Genomic DNA, 22,902 nt, shown 5'->3' with positions numbered 1-22,902 from the left:
ATGTGTATTGACACCTGAAGCGGTAGAGCGGGCGTTTCAAAACAGATAATCTGGACATTTTTCATATTAATGGATGAACGTAGTTTGATCACCAAGGTATTTATGATTATCAAAATATAAAGCGAAAAGTGGCGGAAGCAAAAACTCGGGACAGAGTATAATATTCGAGTTATTGAAAGAAATACGTGTATATGGGGTTCAGTGCGAGACATCAGACCACAAAGGCGATTAAAAGGTCACCAGAAAAAGATACAGGTGTTCAAATATGAAAACTCTAAAGAAACCGAAGAACAATACCCGGAGGAGTTACGAACGATCATTGAATAAAATCTACTTTACATGCTACATTGAAAAATTTGGTTACTTGTCGAGGGCTGCAATATGGGTAGTCTACAACTTTAACATCAGATCTGCCTTATGCTTTTAAAAAAATATGGAAATTTTTGGCCTTAAATTATTACTATATTACTATGTATACAAAAATCTCACCATTTTAGCGTTATGATATGTACATTCAGACACGAAGCATCGTTTTTTAAAGGAGGGGGGGGGGGGCGGGGGGGGGGGCAGACTCATCGAAAAAATCTTGACAAGCAAACTCATGAAAATCCTAGTCCGTGGGGTGGGGGGGGGGGGGCGCGTAGTCTACCTATAACTTCATTTTCTGTCTTAAATTCGTTCTTTCATTTCTAAATTTTTTACATACTCCCAAAAAAGTTTGTGGGTGGGGGGGGGGGGGGCAACTCCATGAGAACTCAATTATTTATATGTAAACTTAACAAAAAACTTTGATGCGAGAAAAACATTTTCTTAAAGGCTATATCTTTATACTACGAAAGACGAATAGGGCCACTTGAAAAATATTTTTATCTCGTAATTACGAGAAAAGATCTCGTTATTACGAGTTAATTATCTCGTTATTACGAGAAAAGATCTCATTATGACGAGAAAAGATCTCGTTAATACGAGTTAATTATCTCGTTATTACGAGAAAAGATCCATTTAAAATGGTGTGTTTCATTCTTTTTTTTTATGTATAGTGTGTGAACTACTGCGATACACATACTTACATAATCATCGTTGAAGAGCGTACACATAATTTGCTATAAAATCGGACCAAGCAGTTTTAATGAAATTTCAGAAGAAGAAGCAAAGCAGTTTGATTAATAAATTCATTGAACTATTTATTGATAATTAAGAAGTATACGTGTAATTTGTTTTCAGACTCCAAAATGTTTATACAAAATCAATTATTTTGGATGTATATGTTGGTTGTGTATGATCATATAAAACACAATTTGGTAAATCCTGTAAATCCTTTATATCCATGACTGAAACTATATAGTCATTAAAGTTATCTGTAACTAATAGAATTGTGTTTTTACGACAAAAAGGACTATATCTGGTATTTACTTCGGAGTTGGGATTATAATATATCTACACTGAACAGTAAAATTACCCGAAATTCGTTTCTTTTATTCATAAAAGATAAAATGTCAAATCCGATCATTTTGATATGTAGAAATTAATGAATAATGAACGTTGTTATTTAAATATTAATCAAAATTGAATCAACGTTTCTGGAATTAAAAAGATAGACTGATAGATTGATCCAGTCGACTTGGAATTCTTTTCAGAAACGCACCATTTTATATAGATCTTTCTCGTAATAACGAGATCTTTTCTCGTTATAACGAAAAAATTTTCTCGTAATAAAGAGATCTTTTCTCGTAATTACGAGAAATTTATCTCGTATTATCGAGATCTTTTCTCGTAACAACGAGATAATTAACTCGTTATAACAAGATCTTTTCTCGTAATTACGAGATCTTTTCTCGTAATAACGAGATAATTAACTCGTAATAACGATATCTTTTCTCGTTATTACGAGATAAAAAAAAAATTTTGTGACCCTATTCGTCTTAAATTTTGTATTATACATAGATCTTTGTCTAAAAGAGATAGATAAAGCCTATAAATGGCCATGACCATTAGCCGTCTTAAAAAAATTAAACAAGAAAACATACTATTCAAACAATACTCTCCATCCGTCGAGCCTTCCCTGCTGTGACTCCACTGTATATTGAAGATTAGAGAGAATTATTTCACCTTAACGCAAAAGTAATGTGCACTATTTTAATATACATCTAGTATGTGCATCCGTCACGGCAGATGTCAAATCTTCGCTTATGAGCTGTCGCATTATGTCGATTCTTGGGAAAGATATCAAAGTGGCATTGATCTTTTCTACACATTAAAACTAAACTGTATATATTTTTCGAGCGAAAATCGATGGCAACAGCAATTTTATTTTTGTATCAGTCCAGTAAGTTTGATTATACATGTACATAACACTACAGGTTACAAATCATTCAGACTTAAGGTGGAATGACATTCACTAAAATTAACAGTTAATTTTCAACGCAGATTTTGATATGTTACATACATTTCACTTTTAGTTAGTGACTTATCAACAGTCAGTTTTATTGCCATGGTTACTGGTGCTGCATTTTGTCAGTGCTTACTGCCGACCACTTCATATTGTAAATTACTATTTATTTCCGCTCTCAATATCTTAAACTTTCTAAATCACGGCTGTTAACTACAATAGGTAAATAAATATTTGTAAATTGCTCATTTTCATCGATTAATGTAAACTGCCTACAGCCTTATTTTACGGTTATAAATAACTGCTGATTAATTAATTAATCATCAATTAATCAAATAATTGATTAACTTGCAGATAATTATAGGTTATTCCGTAAACAGCCTTTCTTACTATTATTAATAAATGTCAAACGATTATCTCAAAGTTGATAACATGCACATATGCATGTCTTTTCACTTTTAGATGAATTGCGTACTGTTACTGATACTGTGGAGTCATTTGAAATCGCAGGGGACATTTTTTCGTGGATTGTGTTTATTTATTTTTTTTTGGGGGGGGGGGGGGGTCCTCGTGATTAATTATTTTTGTATGCTGTCAATGTCTTGCTTACTCATGCGCGGATCCAGAAAATTTTTCCAGGGGGGGTCCGAAGGATAATTGTGTTTGCCAGGGGGGGTCCGAGGCATATTTTCGCGATAATTTTACTATGTAAATTTAATAAATTTTCATTTTCCAGGGGGGGGGGGTCGGGACCCCCCCCCCCCGACCCCCCCTCTAGATCCGCGCATGTTACTGCTATTAATACTGGAAACTGTTTAACTTACATCTAATTACATGCATGTGTATTTAATTTACTGTGCCGGTACATGTACCGGTAGATATTTTAACAGTTTAATTCTTTTCATTTATCTATTCATTACAAAATGACGTGGCTGCACGTAGATCTAATAATGATTAGACTTTTCTTTCTTAATAATTTTTTGTCACCTACCTAACGTATGCATATATGATTGGATCAATATGACAATTATAAATTTAGCATGGAACTTGCATGTGTATTTACTAAGCAAAAAAAAATCATCAAAACAAAACTAATCAGCCAAAGAGTCACCGTTAACACTGATACTGAGTACTTCCTACATGATCCAGTACATATGCTTGATCCACCTCTAAATGTATCGCGGGAAATTAAAACGCGAGATCTTTGTGACGTCATAGTTAACATTCTTTTGCGCTCGACAGTTTTCGTAAATTGTCGGACAAATTCGGAGAAGGAAATGACGTCATATGTCAGCAAAAGCTCAGTTTTTTTACGTAAGCTTATGTGCTGTTTACTGTAATGTTTTTAGAAGGATTTTTTAAATTGTTAAATGAAAATGATGTATGCGATGTAGAGGTAAGAATTTTCCGTAGAACCACTTTCTGTTCCACCATGTTGCTATGCACCGCAAAGGATCACTGTGATAGGTGAACGTTTTCACGTGGCCTCATAAAATTTTCTTTGAACAATGTGCAGATTTCAACTCGAATTTCCTCCGTTCGTACACGTTGTCTATGGAGCTCGCTTCGCGCCGCCTCGCTGCGCTCGCTATTACTGTGTTTTACTGTATGCTGTCAGATGCATTGTGTACTATTATTGATATATGTCAACTGATTCACTTACAGTTAATTACATGAATACATGTGTATTACTATAATTAAGCTGCCTGATGGCGTTCTTACTCTAGTATTTAGCTCAAAATTCTGTGCTGCTGAAGCAATGGCGAAAATTAAAAATATGGAAAACTACTGGGGCCCGTTTCTCAAAAAGGCGTAAATCTGGGCCTAAGTTAGTCCGACTAACAAATTTACGCCAATATTTAATCGGGTCTAAATTGCGTTTCTGAGAGAGGCGTAAGTTAGGGTTTAAATGTCGAAGAACTTAGACATATCCGCTGAGTACTAAGCATGCGCATATCGTATTTTGTTTTGCTCTGAGGCTATGATTATATGTGGTGGATCAATTTTCCAATTTTTAGTACATGTAGTACCCGAAAGTACACATGTTATACTTTACCACTAAATTTGCATAGTTCAAGCTGTTCATGACATTTTATATTAACAAAATTTGAACAAATGCCTATAGTACACTTCTTAACATAATGAAATTTTAGAGAAAAACAGTTGATATGAAAGCGGCATATATAAGAGGTTTCAGAAACCAAATATGTGACAATTAAATGCACTGTAGATGATATTGAGGCACAATCTTACATATTAATTGAACGAAACAATACATAGAAATTAACTTCAATGTTCGTGTAAACTAGAATACAGGGACAAGGTACAGTGGATATACCCAAATACGTCTGTAGAATGAGAAGTATGCTTCATAGACACTGTAGATCTTTAGACATTTTCAGATGCTGGGAGAAGGCTTAATTCTTTTTTATCAATTCACTATATTATTTATAGAAAATGATATGACCATGAGTATAACAGCAACCAATTGAAATCGAAAATATCTACTGTATAAATATTATTACATGAACCTTGTCCATCCTCTGTTCCAATCTTGAAAGAATGTAGACAATGACATGGAAACGATTCTTGATTTTCTGCGATTCAAATGATAATAGTTTTGAAAGATATTAATAGTCAACAATTAACAAGACAGGAATTATCAACATTTGAGGCCGGGGTCTCCCCAACTCCCATTCCTGTTTTTGGTTTAATCGTTGGTCGATTGTTTTGTTTTGGGTTTTTTCGGGGGGGGGGGGGGGGGGGGAGAGGGGGGATTGAAAGTAATATACACCATCAACAGGGAATAATTCGCCCTGTTTAATTTTCAATCATATCACCCTCGTTGTCAGCGGGCGAATTTATGTTGATTTTCAATATCTAATATTAAGTAACTTAAGTTGATTTTCAATATCTAATATTAAGTAACTTAAGTAACAGCTGTGACTGGGCGAAGTCACGACAGAGTGAAAATGTTTGCAAGTGTAGAAGGACGGAAATTACACGGGACCAAAATAACCCTGTTTACATAATCTTGATTAAAATAAAGATATAAAAACAGTTATCTAAGAACACCCTTCCTATTCAAAGAAAGTTTTATAGATAAAAGGTTTTTAGAAGTTTAATGGAAAAGGCATCTAAAAAAAATCCCTTATCCCCTTCCGGATAAGAAATTTTGCATCTTTGCGGTTTTAAGAAGTGCATGTGAGTTTTACTTTTTTCCCTATCTGCTTTGGGTTATTGGGGTGGGGGTGTTTACAATTGTTTATATAATAAGTATGACAAATGCAAGCTAGTTAAATTTGCACACTGATGTAAAACTGCTACAACAACGCTTTTGTATTGCAAGTCGACAACTTCGAAATAAAAAAAAATCCCTTATGATACGTACATCTTAAATATGATGAAACAAAACTATCATGAATTCAAGTAATTAAAGATCAATTCAATTAAATGAGTACAAATAAACAATGCATATGAATATGCACGAAGATCATTGATAGTACATGTAAACCATACCTATTTTAAAAGAATTACGATCGATGTTAAATATGAACGCAATTGATTACTTCATCCTAGAATTAATAAGATTAATGAATTTGATTTCCAAAAATTCAAGGTGTGCATGTGAAATTTTATAATATTCGATAACCTTGACAAACGCTTGTCAACAGATCTAAAATTGATACACACTCTGCACGCTTCTAAAACATATTTTAAGCAATATTTTAACAAACACATATTTATTGTATCTAAATGCGAGTTCATAAACATTCCAAAATACATGTAGCTTTCATACGGTTTTGTAATGATATTAGGAGTAAAAAAATGAAAATGAGAATACATACGTGTTGTAGAGTTTTCAGTAATACATGTATAGGTAAAGAGCAAACAACCACACACAAGGACAAATTACAAATGTAAACGTTTTGAGTTGCTCCTATTCATAATTTTGAAATCAGTTTCGTTTCACATGTTCAAATTTGATTAGAAACATTAAATTCTAGTCCATGCTTACTGAGTATTGATTAAAAAAATCAATAATTTATTCGTACTTATGTACATCTATCTTGTTGGGGAATACATGTTTAATTTAGAAATAAAGCATCTTTTTAATTATTGTGTTTATATCATTTATCGGGGTATACCCATCTTTAATTCTTCATACTTAAAGTAGATTTCTTTAAAGAGTAGTAATGAATATTACACACGTTTAATAAGGTAAGCCCATTAATTATCAAATTGATTTAATCTTGATTTATTTAGATATAACTAAATAACTTAAGTTACTTAATATTAGACAGTGAAAATCAACAAATCTTAAATTTGGCCGCTGACAACGAGGGTAAAATGACGGGGGCGAATAATTCCCTGTATACTTACAGTATATATTACTTTCACCCCCCCCCCCCCTCCCCGAAAAACCCCCAAAACAAAACAATCGATTAAACCAAAAACAGGAAAAGGAGTTGTGAAGACCCCGGCCTCAAATGTTGATTATTCCTGTCTTGTTAATTGTTGACAATATATTTCAAAACTATTATTATTTTAATCGCAGAAAATCAAGAATTGTTTCCATGTCATTGTCTACATTCTTTCGATATTGGAACAAATGATGGAACTTTTCTTCCTTCTGTACACATGGACAAGGCTCATGTAATGTTATTTATGCAGTAGATATTTTCGATTTTAGTTGGTTGCTGTTTATAACGCATGGTCATATTATTTTCTATAAATAATATAGTGATATGGTAAAAAAGAATCAAGCCTCATCCCAGCAACTGAAAGTGTCTAAATATCTATATGAAGCATACTTATCATTCTGCAGATTTATGCGGGCATATCTACTGTACCCTGTCCCTGTATTCTATAAATATTTGAAGTTTACACGAACATTGGAGTTAATTTCTATGCATTGTTTCGTTCAATTAATATGTACGATTGTGCCTCAGTATCATCTACAATGCATTTAATTGTCATATATTTGGTTTCTGAAACTTTTAAAATATGCCTCTTTCATATCAACTGTTTTTCCTTAAAATTTCGTTATGTTATGAAGTGTATAGGCATTTGTTCAACTTTCATTAACATAAACTGTTATGAACAACTTGAACTATGCACATTCAGTGGTAAAGTATAACATGCGTACTTTCGGGTACTACATGTACTATGAATTGGAAAATTGATCCACCACTATAATCATAGCCTCAAAGCAAAACAAAATACGATATGCGCATGCTTAGTACTCAGCGGATATGTCTAAGTTCTTCGACATTTAAACCCTAACTTACGCCTCTTTCAGAAACGCAACTTAGAACCGACTAAATACTGGCGTAACTTCGTAAGTCGGATTAACTTAGGCCCAGATTTACGCCTTTTTGAGAAACGGCCCCCTGGAATCTGATTGGTCAATAAATATGGGGTACCCCAAAGAGAAAATGACAAAGTATAGAGAAGCCCATATAATTGGAATGTTCAAAAATTTTGTACATAAAATAATTTAATGTACATTTACCATTAAATGTTTATTTTTGATAACTGTCAACTGATCGATTAAGTTGCATTTATTTCACTGTAGAATATAAAAGAAATACTCTTTTGCTAATTGCTATTGATATCTGTTCATAAAAACTCAATAAATGTTATTACACCCTAAAAAATATCTCACGCCACCAACTAGTTGTTTTTCTATTACTATTAATTCTTTCCATCAATTACTTTAAAATGTCTACTGCCATTTTCTTCATTGGTATTGATACCTGTTAACTAACTTACAAATTATTCCTATTAATTAACTGTCAGATGTCATTGCTTACTAATATTGATAATTGTAAATTGCTCCCGACATCGATTGATTCCCATTGATTAGTCTAATGATTCACTTAATTCACGAAGTTATCAAAGTACTGATAGTACTGAAAAGCGCCAACCTAGCTTGGTTCTAAAGGAAATTTACTTTGTGCAAGCTTAATTAGAAAGAATCGATTTGATTTTTTTTATATTTCAGCTTCTGTATAGGCAATATCTTTCCTCATCACTGCGTGGAAGCCCCTGTAATGATGTACCTAAGCCCCGCACCCTGAATTCACAATAGCCACAATAGCTCGAACCTTAATAAGTTATATTAACAATAGCCTGTGAAACTATGTGCGTAAACCCCCGAAACTAGATCCCCAACCAGTTTGAATGATGTTTATTTCTGCTCAAAGGGGGCGGTTATTTGATGCACCGGAAGTAGAAGTCTAACGACAATAAAGTGCTTAGCTATGCTTAGCATTTTCAAAAAAGCAAAGAAACAAATTTAATAAACGAGATTTTAATGAGGTTCGAAGTTTTAACACACAGATTGAAATAATTAAAATCCAGAATACATGTAAGAAATAATTAAGTCACTTCCTTCATTACAAGCTATGTGAAGTACATTCCTTATGTACCTACCTATCGATCAACAATGAAAATAAATGAATAAATGCCAGCCAGAAAAATAAAATATTTCTGATCACTATCAAAGTCAATCAAACCTGATGTGTACCAAGTTTTTTCCTAAGAGTACTAAAAATAATCGAACAAAAAAAATACCGACCTCCATTTAAGGAGATTAAAATCTTTCTAAATTACAAACAAAAACAAAAAAAACACCCCCACTATATTGACTATTTAAGCAAAAGAAAGAATAAATAAAAATCTAAATAGAATTTATACTGACACTGAAAAAGAAAGTTGATGAAATTTAACATAATCAATGACATAGTGAAGCATACAATGGTTGTAACAGGGCAGAGATGGTTTGGTTTGACATAATGCCAAATACTGTGGAATGGTTTTAAAGGGTTGGTTGATACTGGCAATTTTCTATACTTTTCTAATCTCCTGGGAAAAAAGAGCTCTTTTCAAATCCAATTTAACACTTAAGCCAAAGTTCATTTGGATTAAAAAAAAAAGTAATAACAAAATCAAATTTATATATTTTAAGGTTGATCAGATGGGCAACTTGCAATCGGAAATTCTCGGGCCTTTCCGACAGCCTCGGAAAAACTGGAAAGGCCCCCAATGTTTCGATTGAGGTAGCCTGATGACCATTACACATTAAAAGAGCAAACTTTTGAACATTAATTTTCAAAAATGAACAGCGTTTTTGGGACCACGAATCAAGAACAACAGGTGATTTCATTCGGGTAAAAAATAAAATTTGAATTATATCCAAGAGAAAATAAACATTGTTTGAGTTTATATTCAAAGAAGTTATCTGATAATTCCACAGTACAAAGCATAAAAACCCAGAAACACATCAGCTCTGTTATCTTGCAGACTCTTACACAAAGATTTCTCTCACCCAACACACAATACTATAGCATAATTACATACATCAAATTCATGATATAATCAGATGAGTAAAAGTAACTGATATGCATAATATTCTACATATTAATATATTAATTAATGGATAAATCCCAAGAATAATAAATCATATCTATGTACAATTTGAAACTTAAATAAAAACAGTTTACAGAAGCAATGTTCAAGCAATGTTCAAGTGATGTTTTAGTCATTTTTAAGTAATCGCAATACTTGTACTTAATTGTATTGTACCTGCAAAATCAATATTATGTATGAAATTGAGAGTAGACTACATATCTGTAAATGTGTTTTTTTGTGACTTTGGGATCAAATATTTTACCTAAATATATTTTGACATGAACAGCAAAGGTAGAATTTGAACACCTACAGAGTTTGAATTACCCTGTCAAAAAAATTTGTAATGTACAGTAATGTAATTTATTTTTTTTAATAAAGAAAATTAACTTTTCTCAACTATCCAAAGTGTAATTATATACCTAAATAAAATCACAAAATCCACAAATCTGCAGAAAATTCTGAATGAGAGAAAAATTCATTTTTTTTCATCTGAATATTATATCTACAATTCTTAAAGTGATACAATCTCTTTTGTTTCATCACAGTTGGAAAATCTCAAAAAAACAGTAGATGTTGAAGGTAAATTGTCCATTCAAACATATGTACATTGATAATAATGTTGGAAAATACAGATTTTTACATTCATTTTTTTTCATCTTAATATATCATATGTATTTCAGATCCATAAAGTGATACAATCTCTTTTGTTTCATCACAGTAGAAAAATCTCAAAAAACAGTTCATGTTGAAGGTAACTTGTCCATTAAAACATGATTTTATGCACATTAATAATGATGGCTCTTCATTTTTTTTTCATCTTAATATCATATATGTAAAGTGATACAATCTATTAAGCTGTTTCATCACAATAAAAAATCTCAAAAAACAGTGACTGCTCATTCAAACATATGTACATGAATAATGATAGCTCTTCATTAGAGAATACAGATTTTGACAAATTGTTGATACATTGAAATCCACCATTATATATTGCAGAAGCAAAGAGAACAAAATCACACTGAATCAGAATAGATTGCACAGTGGTATCAAATTAACAGGAAAACAAAGAGATTCACTGCCAGAAATGTATACAGCTTAAAAAAAATAAATGTATTGGTTCTTTGGCGCAAACGTCAAATGTTGCAGCATTGATTAATTTTAGTGACATATTGAAAAAGGGGAATAACTCAATAATAAAATAAGAAAAAAATTCAGTTATTCCCCTTTGCAAATTTGGCAATAAAAATTTAAATAAGATACCTCATCCTGCATTAAATTTTGAAAAGTTTGGCCTGAAAACCAATACATTAACTTCTTTTTTTGCCAAAGGGGAGGGGGGAGGGTAAAAAAAAAGATCTATTGCGGGTGGTCATGTTTTTCGGTGGGAGGGTGCAGGGGGTCTAAACTAAAAATAGAAACAACAAATCAACAACAATATACAAACTTAACAAGAAACTGTTTTTGATCATGAGTGCACCATCACTTAATAATTATGTCTAAAAGTTATTGCAAGCAAACATAACTTCCAATTTTTTCATTAGAATTCTACCCTTTTAAAAGTTCTCAGGTTGATCTGATTGCCAAATCTTAGGTAAACAATGTAAACAAGGACTGACAAACAATTGACAAAAATTCTTTGGTTGTGGAACAGTCTTTGTAGAATTATATTCCAAACACATTAATAAAAAAAAAATTTCCAAAGACAATATTCAACAGTCTACACAAATATCCTGGTGATCGTAAAGCCGACAGATCTGAACAACAGCACGAAAAACAACAAAAATGCCTCTGATTGGTTTTGAAGAATGAATGCAGTCCTATTTATGACAAACTAAATATGAAGGAAAAAAAAAGTTTTACAAATCATCTCCATACGTTATCAGACAAGATGGTGGTGTAACATCCTAGATTCACAAAAATTTAACAAGAGTTGAAACTTATAAAAAAAGGACTTCAGTAAAGTTTATATGGCATGATGAAATAAGAATTCAATAATTTATTGATTCTTTTTTCACTCCAACCATCACAATAGTAACTTCTAGTCCCTATCAGGCCTCCAGATCAAATAAGTGAAAGACATGCTCACTGCATTTTCTCATCCTTTTCATTTTTCTTTTGAAATAAAGTGAGAGAGCAAGCATCAGTAATGTGTCTTTCATCCTACAGTGGAATAGCCTGAGCAACGAAACTGAATTCAGTTTTCAGATCTGAAGCATACACAAAAATACAGACATAAGATGATCGTACTCAGTGGAATTCTTCAACAAATCGTAAAAAATCACATGATATGATATGTTTTCTGGTCATGGCTTATAACATCTTTGAAAGGATATTTGCAATATCTCTTTTGTTGTGCATTGTTTTCACCTATGATCTTTCCACATGATGAATATCAAAACTCATAATATTAATAACTAAATTGTTGTTATATAAGCTTTTCAAAAGCCATGTAAAAGTGTTCCTGATTTGTACTTTAATACCATCTCCGTACACAAAATGTTATACAAAATGGTTATCGCCCGACTCAGAACTGTAGATAATGCAAAAATATCAATGCACAAGAAATGAAAACTTGCAATTCCATATACTATGTCTCCCTGTATAGTCTAATAAGGCATCTTAGGATAACAAAATAATCAGTGGGATTATAAAATTTTTTAATGAGGCTAGATGGTCATGGCCATTTTAAAGTATTTCTCTTCCTCCAAATATAGAAGAGTTAGGTCAATTTAAAAATTTAAATAAATTCATAACCAATAATCAAACAAAAAGTGAGTACTTTTAACAGTGCTAATATGTTTTTTATGATTAGTGAATCGAATTAGTAAATTTACACTTCAAAATAATTGCTTTGACCTTGTTTTGACCACTAAGCCTCCTTAATCTTTTATGAGGTAATACCTCATTCCAGTAATTTCACCTCAAAATTTCTCTTTGGCTTCAAACAGCATGTTGGATAAACATGAATATTTAACTTCTAAGTAAGAAATGTTTGGTAATTATCATTTTTTTTTTCTCATTTTTTGTTTGTTTTTGTAGTGCTACAAAAATAATTAAAACACATTAATGTGAAAGTGAAGGAACTCCCGCACGCAGAGATATCACAGTCTTGTTGCCATTTTGCTCGACAAAAAAAAGAAAAAAGAAAAGTGTCTTTGATCGTAACACTGTCCAAAGTTACGTGTATGACAAGTATAAATGCATCAACAACAAACTACACATATGTGTCAGACCAAGTCCTTACCTCCAATACTTGAAACAAATCTAAAACAAACTGTGCAACCCAAAACACATTCAGACCTGACGATACAATAATCAAAAACAATGTTATGAGTGAAATAACAGATTGATAATTTTTTTTCTCCATTTTTTGAAGAGCAAACATCGACATCCTCTTCTACTCTCCTCTAGGCTGTGGATTCGACACGATATTTTTCGCCTGAGGCAGTATCACGCTTCCAGAATTTCATTTTGTTCATCTTGGCTTTCATTTCACTTGGGCGATGCTGAAAATAAACAATTATAACAAAATGTAAACCTCTAATTAAAAAAAAAAATTCCTTCTCTATTCTCACAAATTCATTTACAGAAACAGATTTTTATATTAAAAGAAAATCAGAAAAAATCCAACAAAATTAATTTCCTTAAAGAAGAATGTTAATCAATTGTAGGTTAAAAAAAAAATGAACTTACATTAATCATCCATTGGCCTGAAGCTGAGGTTGGGTGAGTGTAAGCGTAGAAAAACCAGACACCGCCGACAATCAGCAGGACGAGGATGAGCACCGCGACCACCACACCGGCTATCGTGGCATTACTTGCCCCTGCAAGAAAAAAAACATCAACAGTGATAAAACTATCAAAAACATTACCATGGAATACACTGGGGTTTTTTTTAAAGGGGGGGGGGGTGATAATCATTCCATAGTTAATTAAAAATTAGTTAAATATCACTTAACTAATTCATATTACAAATGACATTATGAAGAACAATCAAGAGCCATTAATATAATTGTGATGTTATTTATTATCCAGGTTCGATCAAAAATAAGAAGGGATTTATCCCTCGGTGAGGCCTCAGGGGGTATGAAAAACATCCCTCTAGCAAATAAATCCAAGTACATCCTCGACTGAACTATGATTAAAAACCATTTCTTATGTTTCAAAACTATATTAGGATTTTTTTAACCCCAGCATCAGCAGGGTCTGCAGAAATTTACGGCCAATGTTATCCAATGAGACTTTGTCTTACAAGCTACTATGGAAAAAAACCCCTGTTTAGACCATCATTTTTTGGCAATGAACCAGAATTAAATTTTTATTTGATTTTAATGATTGAGCCTAAGGTTGATAACCTTCATGATCAATAGTCAAAATCTTCACTGAAATGAAAAGTTTGCTTTTAAAGATTTAAAATATATGTGACATGGGGACCTAAGGATTATTTTTTGCTTGCATATAACAGTCTTATAGCAGAATGATTAGAAAACGTAATAATTTAATTCTGGTTGTAACGCGCCTTCTGATTGCCTAAAAAAATATTTTATATCATATAAAGAATGTTGCCTACGTCATAGTAAGACTAACTTCAAAAATGTATCAATACGCCTGACATTACGTTTGAATTTTGTACAATTTTACGTTATTTTAAAGGTCAAATGACCGTTTTTATCTACAATGAAGAGTAAAAAAATTAAATTATAAGCAATGAATTTTAATATTTATTAGTTTTATACGATATAAAATGGTTTGAAACAGTTTACGCTTTTTTTGAAGCAGTTTATAAATTAAGCGTAAACTGCCCCAAACCATTTTATATTGTATAAAACTAATAAATATTGAATTCATTGCTTAACACAATAGAACACTACTTTACTTATCAACACCTTGCTATAATGAATAACAATTTGTTTTACCTTTCTGGGACTCTCTGTATGAACAATTAGATCTGCTCGACTGTAAAGAGAAGAAATAACTACAACCATTACAATCCTCAAACTGGATTACAATATTAATGCATAAAATACAAAATCAAGACCTCAAATAGATAATTATAATTATATATTTACAGTTTTTAATGTAACACATCAAAAATTGATTAATTAAGGTAAGAACTTTTACTTTGGTAACCTAATTCTTTGCCTTTTAAATGTATTTTTTGTTATTCAATTATTATGAATAATGATTTATTCTAGCCAGTTAGTGAAGTGCAAATAGTATCAATATGTTTAAAAAAATTCAATCAAATAATAAAGTTATGATAAAAACCAAAGTAACACACAGGCAAAATATTATACAAATATTGCATGTTTGGGAGGGTAACATTTGAAATTGACACCCCAAGAAAACCATTGTCAACCGAAGCGAAGCGGAGGTTGACAATGGTTTCCGAGGGGTGTCAATTTCAACTGTTATCCTCCCAAAACAGGCTCTATTTAATCTATTATACTGAATGTCTTTATTCAAAGAAATTTTTACTGCTTTTATATAGAAATGGCGTGAACTTTGAGACGAACCATACGCGCATAATTTATGCACATGTAACAGTTTGTTGTGTTACCCTTTGCCAAGTGTGTTGCTAATGCTGAGGGTAATAGAACCGATTATCAACTGCGTCTAAACCAATCAGATTTCAGTATTTAACATGAAAGTATAATAATACATTCTGTTTTTTTAGTGTCCACAGCAAGGAAATTAAAATGTACGCTAAATGTGTACTTGGCTAGCTCATTAATATTCTTACTTTGATGATCTTCAAAAGGACTTTTACTTTTAGGATATGTGTATATATGCAGAATGTACACATTATCAAAAAAGTACACTTGTCCTCGAACTTTTTTCCACTTAGAGACAAAAACAGATTAAAACAAACTATCAATTTTTTATTTAATTAAAAAAAAAATTTGAAACGTTTTACCAAATCAATATTGATATCAAGAAAAGACGGTTGATATACATGTAGGTATATGAAGTTGATGAAACATTTATAATATCAATTGAAATGAGGATAGATATAATTACAAATATATGTGTGCATTAATTATTAATGTGTGTGCAATCCTGGGGGGATAAAAGATTCTCAACACTGGAAACCACCAAAAAAAAAAATTCAGAAATTATTTTCAGCATTTTGAATAAAATTCTAGTCCTAAAAGCAAATGAATGTAAATTAATAAGTTAAAATAAACTTTAAAAATGTAAAATTTTCCATGTATATTTTATCTAATATCTAAAAATTAATGTGATTTGTCATGAGACCCTCTACACACAAATAAAAATAAAAGAATTATAGAAAATTATATTGCTTAAAGCTACCCAAAAGTTATCCAAAATAAAATAAAAAAAGATCAGAATCTTCATCACTTAAAAAAAATAATAAAAGGGTTGACATTGTTTTTAATATAGTACCCTCTAAACACAAATGAAAAAAGGTTTTGAGAAAATCATATTGCTATATAGGCTATTGCTCAAGTGTATCTTCTTGCCCCTTCCCCCCCCCCCCCCAAAAAAAAAACCCTGACCCCCACCATGCACACACACATGTGCATTGATTGAAGCTCTATTAAGAAATGTTCAATGACACTAGACAAGCATACACAGTATTTGCACCATAAATGTTGTAGAATGTTTGGCCTTTTTAAAAAAAAAATCTTTCTAAAAGTACATTTTTGGGACAAACGGGGAACTGATTTGTTATAGCCCTAGATATCAAGAACTAAAGGATTTGAAGGAAATAAAAATAGGTGTTCCACATACCAATATACAACAAAATGAATAGAAATTTAGATAAGCTTTATCTAAATGAAAATTAAACCCAGAAGAGAACTTTATACATGCTAGCATGCTACCAAACAAAAATAGGCGGATCATTGAAATTGGTAGTGGCCAATTTTTGTGGGGTACTTGCAGTCTTTTTTTCACAGTTTCGTGTGGACTTTACTTAATAATAGTTCAGCATTGAATTTAATTAAAGACAATGTTAATCATGTTAAATTGACTTTAATTTGTGGGCAAGAGAAATTCACAAAAATTGGGTTCATGTCCTAATGGTTCCTCAGTACAATCCGTTGCCTGTAACCCAAACACAAACCATGCTGCATAACTACATTATGTAAAATGTAAAATGTTGCAATATGATGGGATTTCTATACACTTACAGATTCATTTACAATTTCAAGTCGTTAATTTGTTAAAAGGCACTTTCTCCATATGTGTGCAAGAGAAAAAAGCGGATTGTAAGATATAACAAAGGACACTACATGAATAAGGTGTACGTAAAGCAAAATCTGGCCAGGACTCTAAAACTGTACTTATAAGCTCAGTAAACGATTGGTACTGCTTAGTTATCTAAACAGCTATAGGGATTCAGCAAGGGAAGGTCAATCAACGGTAATCCAAATAAATGTCTTATTCCCAACACAAGTACTAGCTGTGTCATTTTATAAGCCACCATATTATTTTCATGTAATTGGCAATGCCCTAAATGAAAGTGTATTCGGTTAAAAAGGGGAGATTGCATGTATGTCTTAGTAGAATGAAGATAAATATGATGAAGCTAGTGTATGACCATCTAATGGTCACATAACAGTGCACCTTAGTTGCAATCTAGATATCTATCAGAAAATTGCCCTCCAAAAAAGCAAAACTCCCTTTGGGTGCAACTGAAAGAAGCATGTTTGGCCATCTACCATGCATTTATGACACACAGACAGACAAAGATGAACTGACAATAACTCTTCTGGAGGAAAAAAAATATCATCTAATCAATTTTTTGTGCTTTCAAATTGGTGGTTTGCACATCTCATTTCTATTTATTGGTACATGAAATGATTTTCACATAGTTTCTGCAGGCAACCTTAAAAAGAAAATTTTAAAATATGAACCATGTCAGGAGATGATCATAGCTCCTGGTCTGAAAAATTCAGATGGACGACACAGGAGCAACAGTTATATTCCTTCCTTCTAAGAAGTTACAATTTACAGTGCGCAATTCTTGCACTAGTTCAGGACTGACTAATATAAATAATATGCCATATATTTACTCTTCAGTATGTACTAGTGCATTCTTATTCAACTCGATCTTCCTACAAACATATATGTACCACTAAGAAATTCATTTTTATCATATGCATCTTGTTGTTGGAAACCTGACTAGCATATAATTAATATACCGGGTAGTAATGATTTCTGACAAACACACTTTGTTATATTTCCAATGTGACATGTGATGATTCTAAACTGTATGCATACACTAATGCAGTGCTAATATATGTAAAATGAAAAGAAATGAAGTCCTCAAGTCTCTGTGTTTTTGTAAAAATATACTGCTATGTCATGCTAGTAAAATTGCACACAATATAATAAGTGAAATCTGCAAACAGAAAATTTTCATGAGAAAATTATGCACTTCAGGTTTACAGCATCTTATACTAGCTCATTAAACTTTAATTATATTGGAGGATAGAGAAAAGGTCAAGCCAAGAACACAAGATACAAGATTAAAAATCATTGATTAACTCTCAATTCCCATGTGACTTCATCTGAGGTTTTGAATTTGACAAAAACTACCCTTCAAAACTCTTCATGTTCCAAAGAATTCAGTTTCTTTTAAACCTTTTTAACTGTCAGTCTTACACAATCTTGTGATCTTTTCAAGAATACCCCTCAGAATCTTGCGATCTTTTCTTGAAGAACATCCCTAAATCTTATTACTTAATACAAAACCTCAAGATACCAAGCATAATACACTTTTGAGCACTGCAAGAAATGAAAAGTAAGCATTTCAATGAAACAGCTTGTTCATGCCAGTCCATGCTAAATGTGTTACATAAGAGAAAAGTCTTTGGCTAATGATTAACAGGTAAAATAATAAATTTTTTATTGTTTTTTATTTATTTATCTACCTTTTTTTTATCACTTTAAAAAATATTTGTTTCAGAAACCAGGCATTATCCAACCACCTCAAACCCTTCCCCCTCTCCTATCCCCTAAAAAACAGTTTTAGAGTCCTGGATTTTAGGATATAGAATTTATTAATAAGATTTTAAGCTTGACTTGAAAATATGGTCTTACATCAAAAATACAGAATTCATGTTAAAATTTTTATCAATTTTTGTATTTATTGTCAGTATATCAATAGGAAGTTAAAGTAGATGAAATTCTATTGAAGCAAAAAATACGTAGACATGCCCAATTGTAATATTTTCAACTGCAAATCCTCCACCCCTTTTCAAAAGCATGGCATACAATGACTGTCATTTAAATATTTTTGCTTTCTATACAAGTCAAGCCTAAATATATGATACAACATGACATTGATTTATAATTAGAATGTTGCTATGTTGCACAAGCAGATTGCTCTTTTATACCCCTGGCAAGCATCCGTTCCCATCCTGTTGCCCAGATGCCTGAGAGCTCTGTGATGTTGCTGTGGTGGTTTGCGTTGCAGGGTAGCTTGTTGTGGTTTTGTGTGTAGTAGATCTAGATGTGGATATCGAAGTTTTGATTGTGGTAGTTATGGGTGTGGTTTTTGTGGTTGTTTTGGGTGTGGATTTTGTGGTTGTTTTGGGTGTGGATTTTGTGGTTGTTTTGGGTGTGGATTTTGTGGTAGTTTCGGGTGTGGATTCTGCGGTAGTGTTGGATGTGGTTGTACTTTGGTTTGTTGGTGGTGGTGAAAGTGTGGTAGTGTAGAGAGAGCACTTGTCTGGGTTGTCAAATGCCTGGCAAAGTGAAAGCAAGATCACTTCTTTAAGAAAATTGCAAAGCAATTCTAAAATATTTTCTAGCTAGCTCATATCATAAATTGTATCAAATAATCTCAATCTTTAAGGTACCATTATGCATATTATACTTGCCCAGTGATTCAAATGAATCTCAAAAAGCAAGGAGGGGAAGGATGATTGACAGCATTGGTTGAAATGGTATCATATCAATTCTTACGGGCTAAATCAATGCAAGCTAAAGTCACAGGTGTAATAAATCTCTCTGTTAACTTATGTTGTTCAGATGTGTGTTGACTTCTCTCATCTTCAGTCAATGCACACATTATGCATTATACATTGGGATTTTTCTTTTGTTCTAAAATGGTCTACTTCTGCATCACGAACCAATAGTAACACAGCATGTTCATCAAAGAACCAATCAGATTTTGATTCGATTATGTTGCTTAGAAACTATGAGGGGAGATAACCAAGCTCTGTACTAGCACTATATATTGCTGAGATGGTTCAACCAAAATACAGTTTTAAAATTGAAAATTTTCTATCTAAAAAGAAAAGAAAAAAAAGTGATTTTTTTTCTCTTACAACTACTTAAATTCTGCCCCTAAACTTGTGAAAATTTCAACGCGTAAATTATTAAAAAATTATTACCCTTAAAATAGGTAGGTACTATCTAGCCTTTAAAACTAGATTCTATGAATTCATTGCCTAATCTAAAAAATCTGTGTCAAAAAGAATGTTTAGACTTCAATTTGCCATTTACAAAAAAAAAAAAAAAAAAAAAATTGAAAACTTTTCAAACTAAATATAAAGAAAAAAATCAAAAAAGTAAAACAGTTTCAAAATTTGCATAATTTCTGGAACACAAAATCAAGGCATGCTTATACCTTATCTTAGTCTTGCAATATACACTTCATTAGATTAATAAAGTATTATAATTTAAAATTTAAATCTGAAAATTTGCAAAGTTAAGTAGAACTTGATATTCAAAACTGAAAATTTTCTTTAAAAAAATTTTAAATCTCAATAATTTCAAAATGGAAAAAAAACAAACATGCAAATAAAAAAAATTTTAACAAATGAAATTGAACCATCTCAAGCATGCAGGAACAAGAAGGGAAAAGTGTTGAACTCGAATTCCACTGGCAGAAGAACCCAGCGCGGTCTAATCTATTGTCCTACTTTACCGAGCAGTCTGGTTGGATGCTATCGGTAGGCCTCTTGGTAGTCCATGGTAGGCTACTAGTAGATGCCGTTCCACATCTACTTAGCTGATCAAATCCCTGATATACACACACACAGAGTATCAATCGACATTAACAAAGTTCAAAAGCTGAATCATTTTTTCCCCTCGGAATTCGAACCTTTTTTTTCCTGTTGGATAATTGTAATGGACCCTAATAGCCCTATTTATTATTGAATGTGAATGAATTCAAGTAAAATGCATCTCATACAATGCTCAGGCTTATATCTGTGCCTTGACTGTTGATGAAACTAGTACCATAATGTAGTACGTGAAGCCAGAATGGCATGACTGTGTTGGGCACAAAGTATTCACTGACAACATGGTCAAAGTAATATTGAAACATTAAAAAACCTGCCTCGTCTATGACATGTTGCTATGAAGGAGTAATGGGATGACTTCTTTTTGAGCCATACCTGGTTCTTGTTTTCTCAAAACTTCAAAAAAATTAAGACTTACTCGTGTATTTTCCACATTTGCATTTTCAAACCGCTTCGAGCATCGGCTTTTGATGTTTTGTTGCTTATTTGAGATTGACTGGGTTTTTATAACAAATAAATTTTTCATCATCATTATATTAATAGCCAAATATTATTGAATTTAAAAAAAAATCTCAAATGTTGATTTTATATTTATAGATATGACACACTTGATTCATCCACCTTAATATCTTGAAGTGCCCCATTACTCCTAAAATCATGTATTTGAAATACCATAAGAATCATCTGTTGCCAAAATGGCACCTATAATGGTTGCTGTAATATGGATCTGAAGTTCATGAAGGGATGGGTGGAGGAGTTTGTAAATTGCACAAGCTGATTGATATAATACTGAAGGGGTCAAGATACCAAGGTATAATCCTTCAATAGCATAACATAATTAGGATATTTTTCATAATATCATTCATATTTCATGCACATACAATTTGACATAGGTAGTCGTATCAATACACCATCATGCAAACATCCATTATAGTCATGCCTAATGCTCCAATGGATATGTTAAAAAATAATTCAGATAAAGAAAGCTGCATTTCCCAGTGAACATTTCATTCCTGACAACATGCTATTCCCTTCTCCGGATATAAAATGTTATTCTGATGCCTTAGGCACTTTTGCTCTCGCATCTTTTCCTTTACCTAACAATATTTCACATTCTATCAGTTAATTGTTTGATATAATAATATATAATATATATTATCAATTTAACTGTTAAATTGTAGAAAAATGAATGGGGCTAAACTTATCTGAGTAATGCTAACAACAAATACGCATGAACAACCCAGTTTGATTTCAAAATATTTCTCACTAAGTTGAAATTACTCATCAGCAAGCATAAAAAAGTTAAACACAATTCTTCTTTTTTAAATATTGTTCTACTTGTATGCATATTTTGGCAAAAAAATATATTAGTGAGTTTTAAAATACTATCACAAACACTAATACGACAACACAAAAATAACCCTCTGTGTACCTGAATTTCGCAGCCTTGATCTCGCCATTCTTGTCGCAGCCAATCAATGCCATCGGAACATCTTTTAACTTTCTGACACCACTTGCAGTCGAAGTTGTCATCCTGACTCAGACAGGTGTAGCAGTCTTTGGCAATATTACAGGCTGTTAAAGAGATTTCAAATAAAAAAATAGAGGTAATACTGTGAATATATTGTATTTAGCTTGCAATATTTTGCATGGAAATTTGTTAAAGTGTAATAAATAGAGAGCATGTGATGTATTTTCATGCAATGATCTTGCATCATAATTTGAGACGAATTGAAGTTGTATATAGAATTTCTCATTAGATGACTTGAAAATTTGTTGGAAGTTTTTTAAAATGTTCAAAAAATATGTGTAAAATCCACAAAGCTAGAATCCGATCTTTCCATCAGACATACTTGTTAAAGGTTCTAAAATCACGACGCTGTTGGATTGAATCCTGGTGAAGTCCACTTCTACACGATGGTATTCATATATGGTCCTCCTCTGTACTCCTGAAACATATACGTAAACCATGATGAATTTAATAATCAACTATAAATCGATACAATATGTCTTTTGATTTGGCCCTCATATATTATGTTGGTACATGCTGTAAACGTATTAAATTTGGTGTGTACATTTTTGGGCAAAAAATGA

General features: G+C 32.1%; 1 protein-coding gene across 3 annotated transcripts in view; it reads right to left on the bottom strand.

The window, feature by feature from the left end:
• Window positions 1-8,689: 8,689 nt before the first annotated feature.
• LOC128163379 (plexin domain-containing protein 2-like) overlaps window positions 8,690-22,902 on the bottom strand; it is a 43,508-nt gene continuing 29,295 nt past the window's right edge. Inside the window, exons 9-14 of one of the 3 annotated variants that reach the window (XM_052826960.1) lie at window positions 22,662-22,757; window positions 22,241-22,383; window positions 20,712-20,807; window positions 14,722-14,761; window positions 13,499-13,629; window positions 8,690-13,311 (exon numbers count right to left, since the gene is read on the bottom strand). In XM_052826960.1, the coding sequence (XP_052682920.1) occupies window positions 13,213-13,311; window positions 13,499-13,629; window positions 14,722-14,761; window positions 20,712-20,807; window positions 22,241-22,383; window positions 22,662-22,757 (605 nt within the window). In that variant the 3' untranslated portion in view covers window positions 8,690-13,212. Of the gene's footprint in view, window positions 13,312-13,498; window positions 13,630-14,721; window positions 14,762-19,173; window positions 19,525-20,711; window positions 20,808-22,240; window positions 22,384-22,661; window positions 22,758-22,902 lie in introns of all 3 variants that reach the window. The other 2 variants (XM_052826959.1, XM_052826961.1) reach the window with 2 other exon arrangements.

Source organism: Crassostrea angulata, chromosome 9 (genome assembly GCF_025612915.1).
Source record: "Crassostrea angulata isolate pt1a10 chromosome 9, ASM2561291v2, whole genome shotgun sequence".
NCBI lineage: Eukaryota > Metazoa > Mollusca > Bivalvia > Ostreida > Ostreidae > Magallana > Magallana angulata.
The sequence above is the reverse complement of the archived record's forward strand: the minus strand, read 5'-3'. Positions and strand labels throughout refer to the sequence as shown.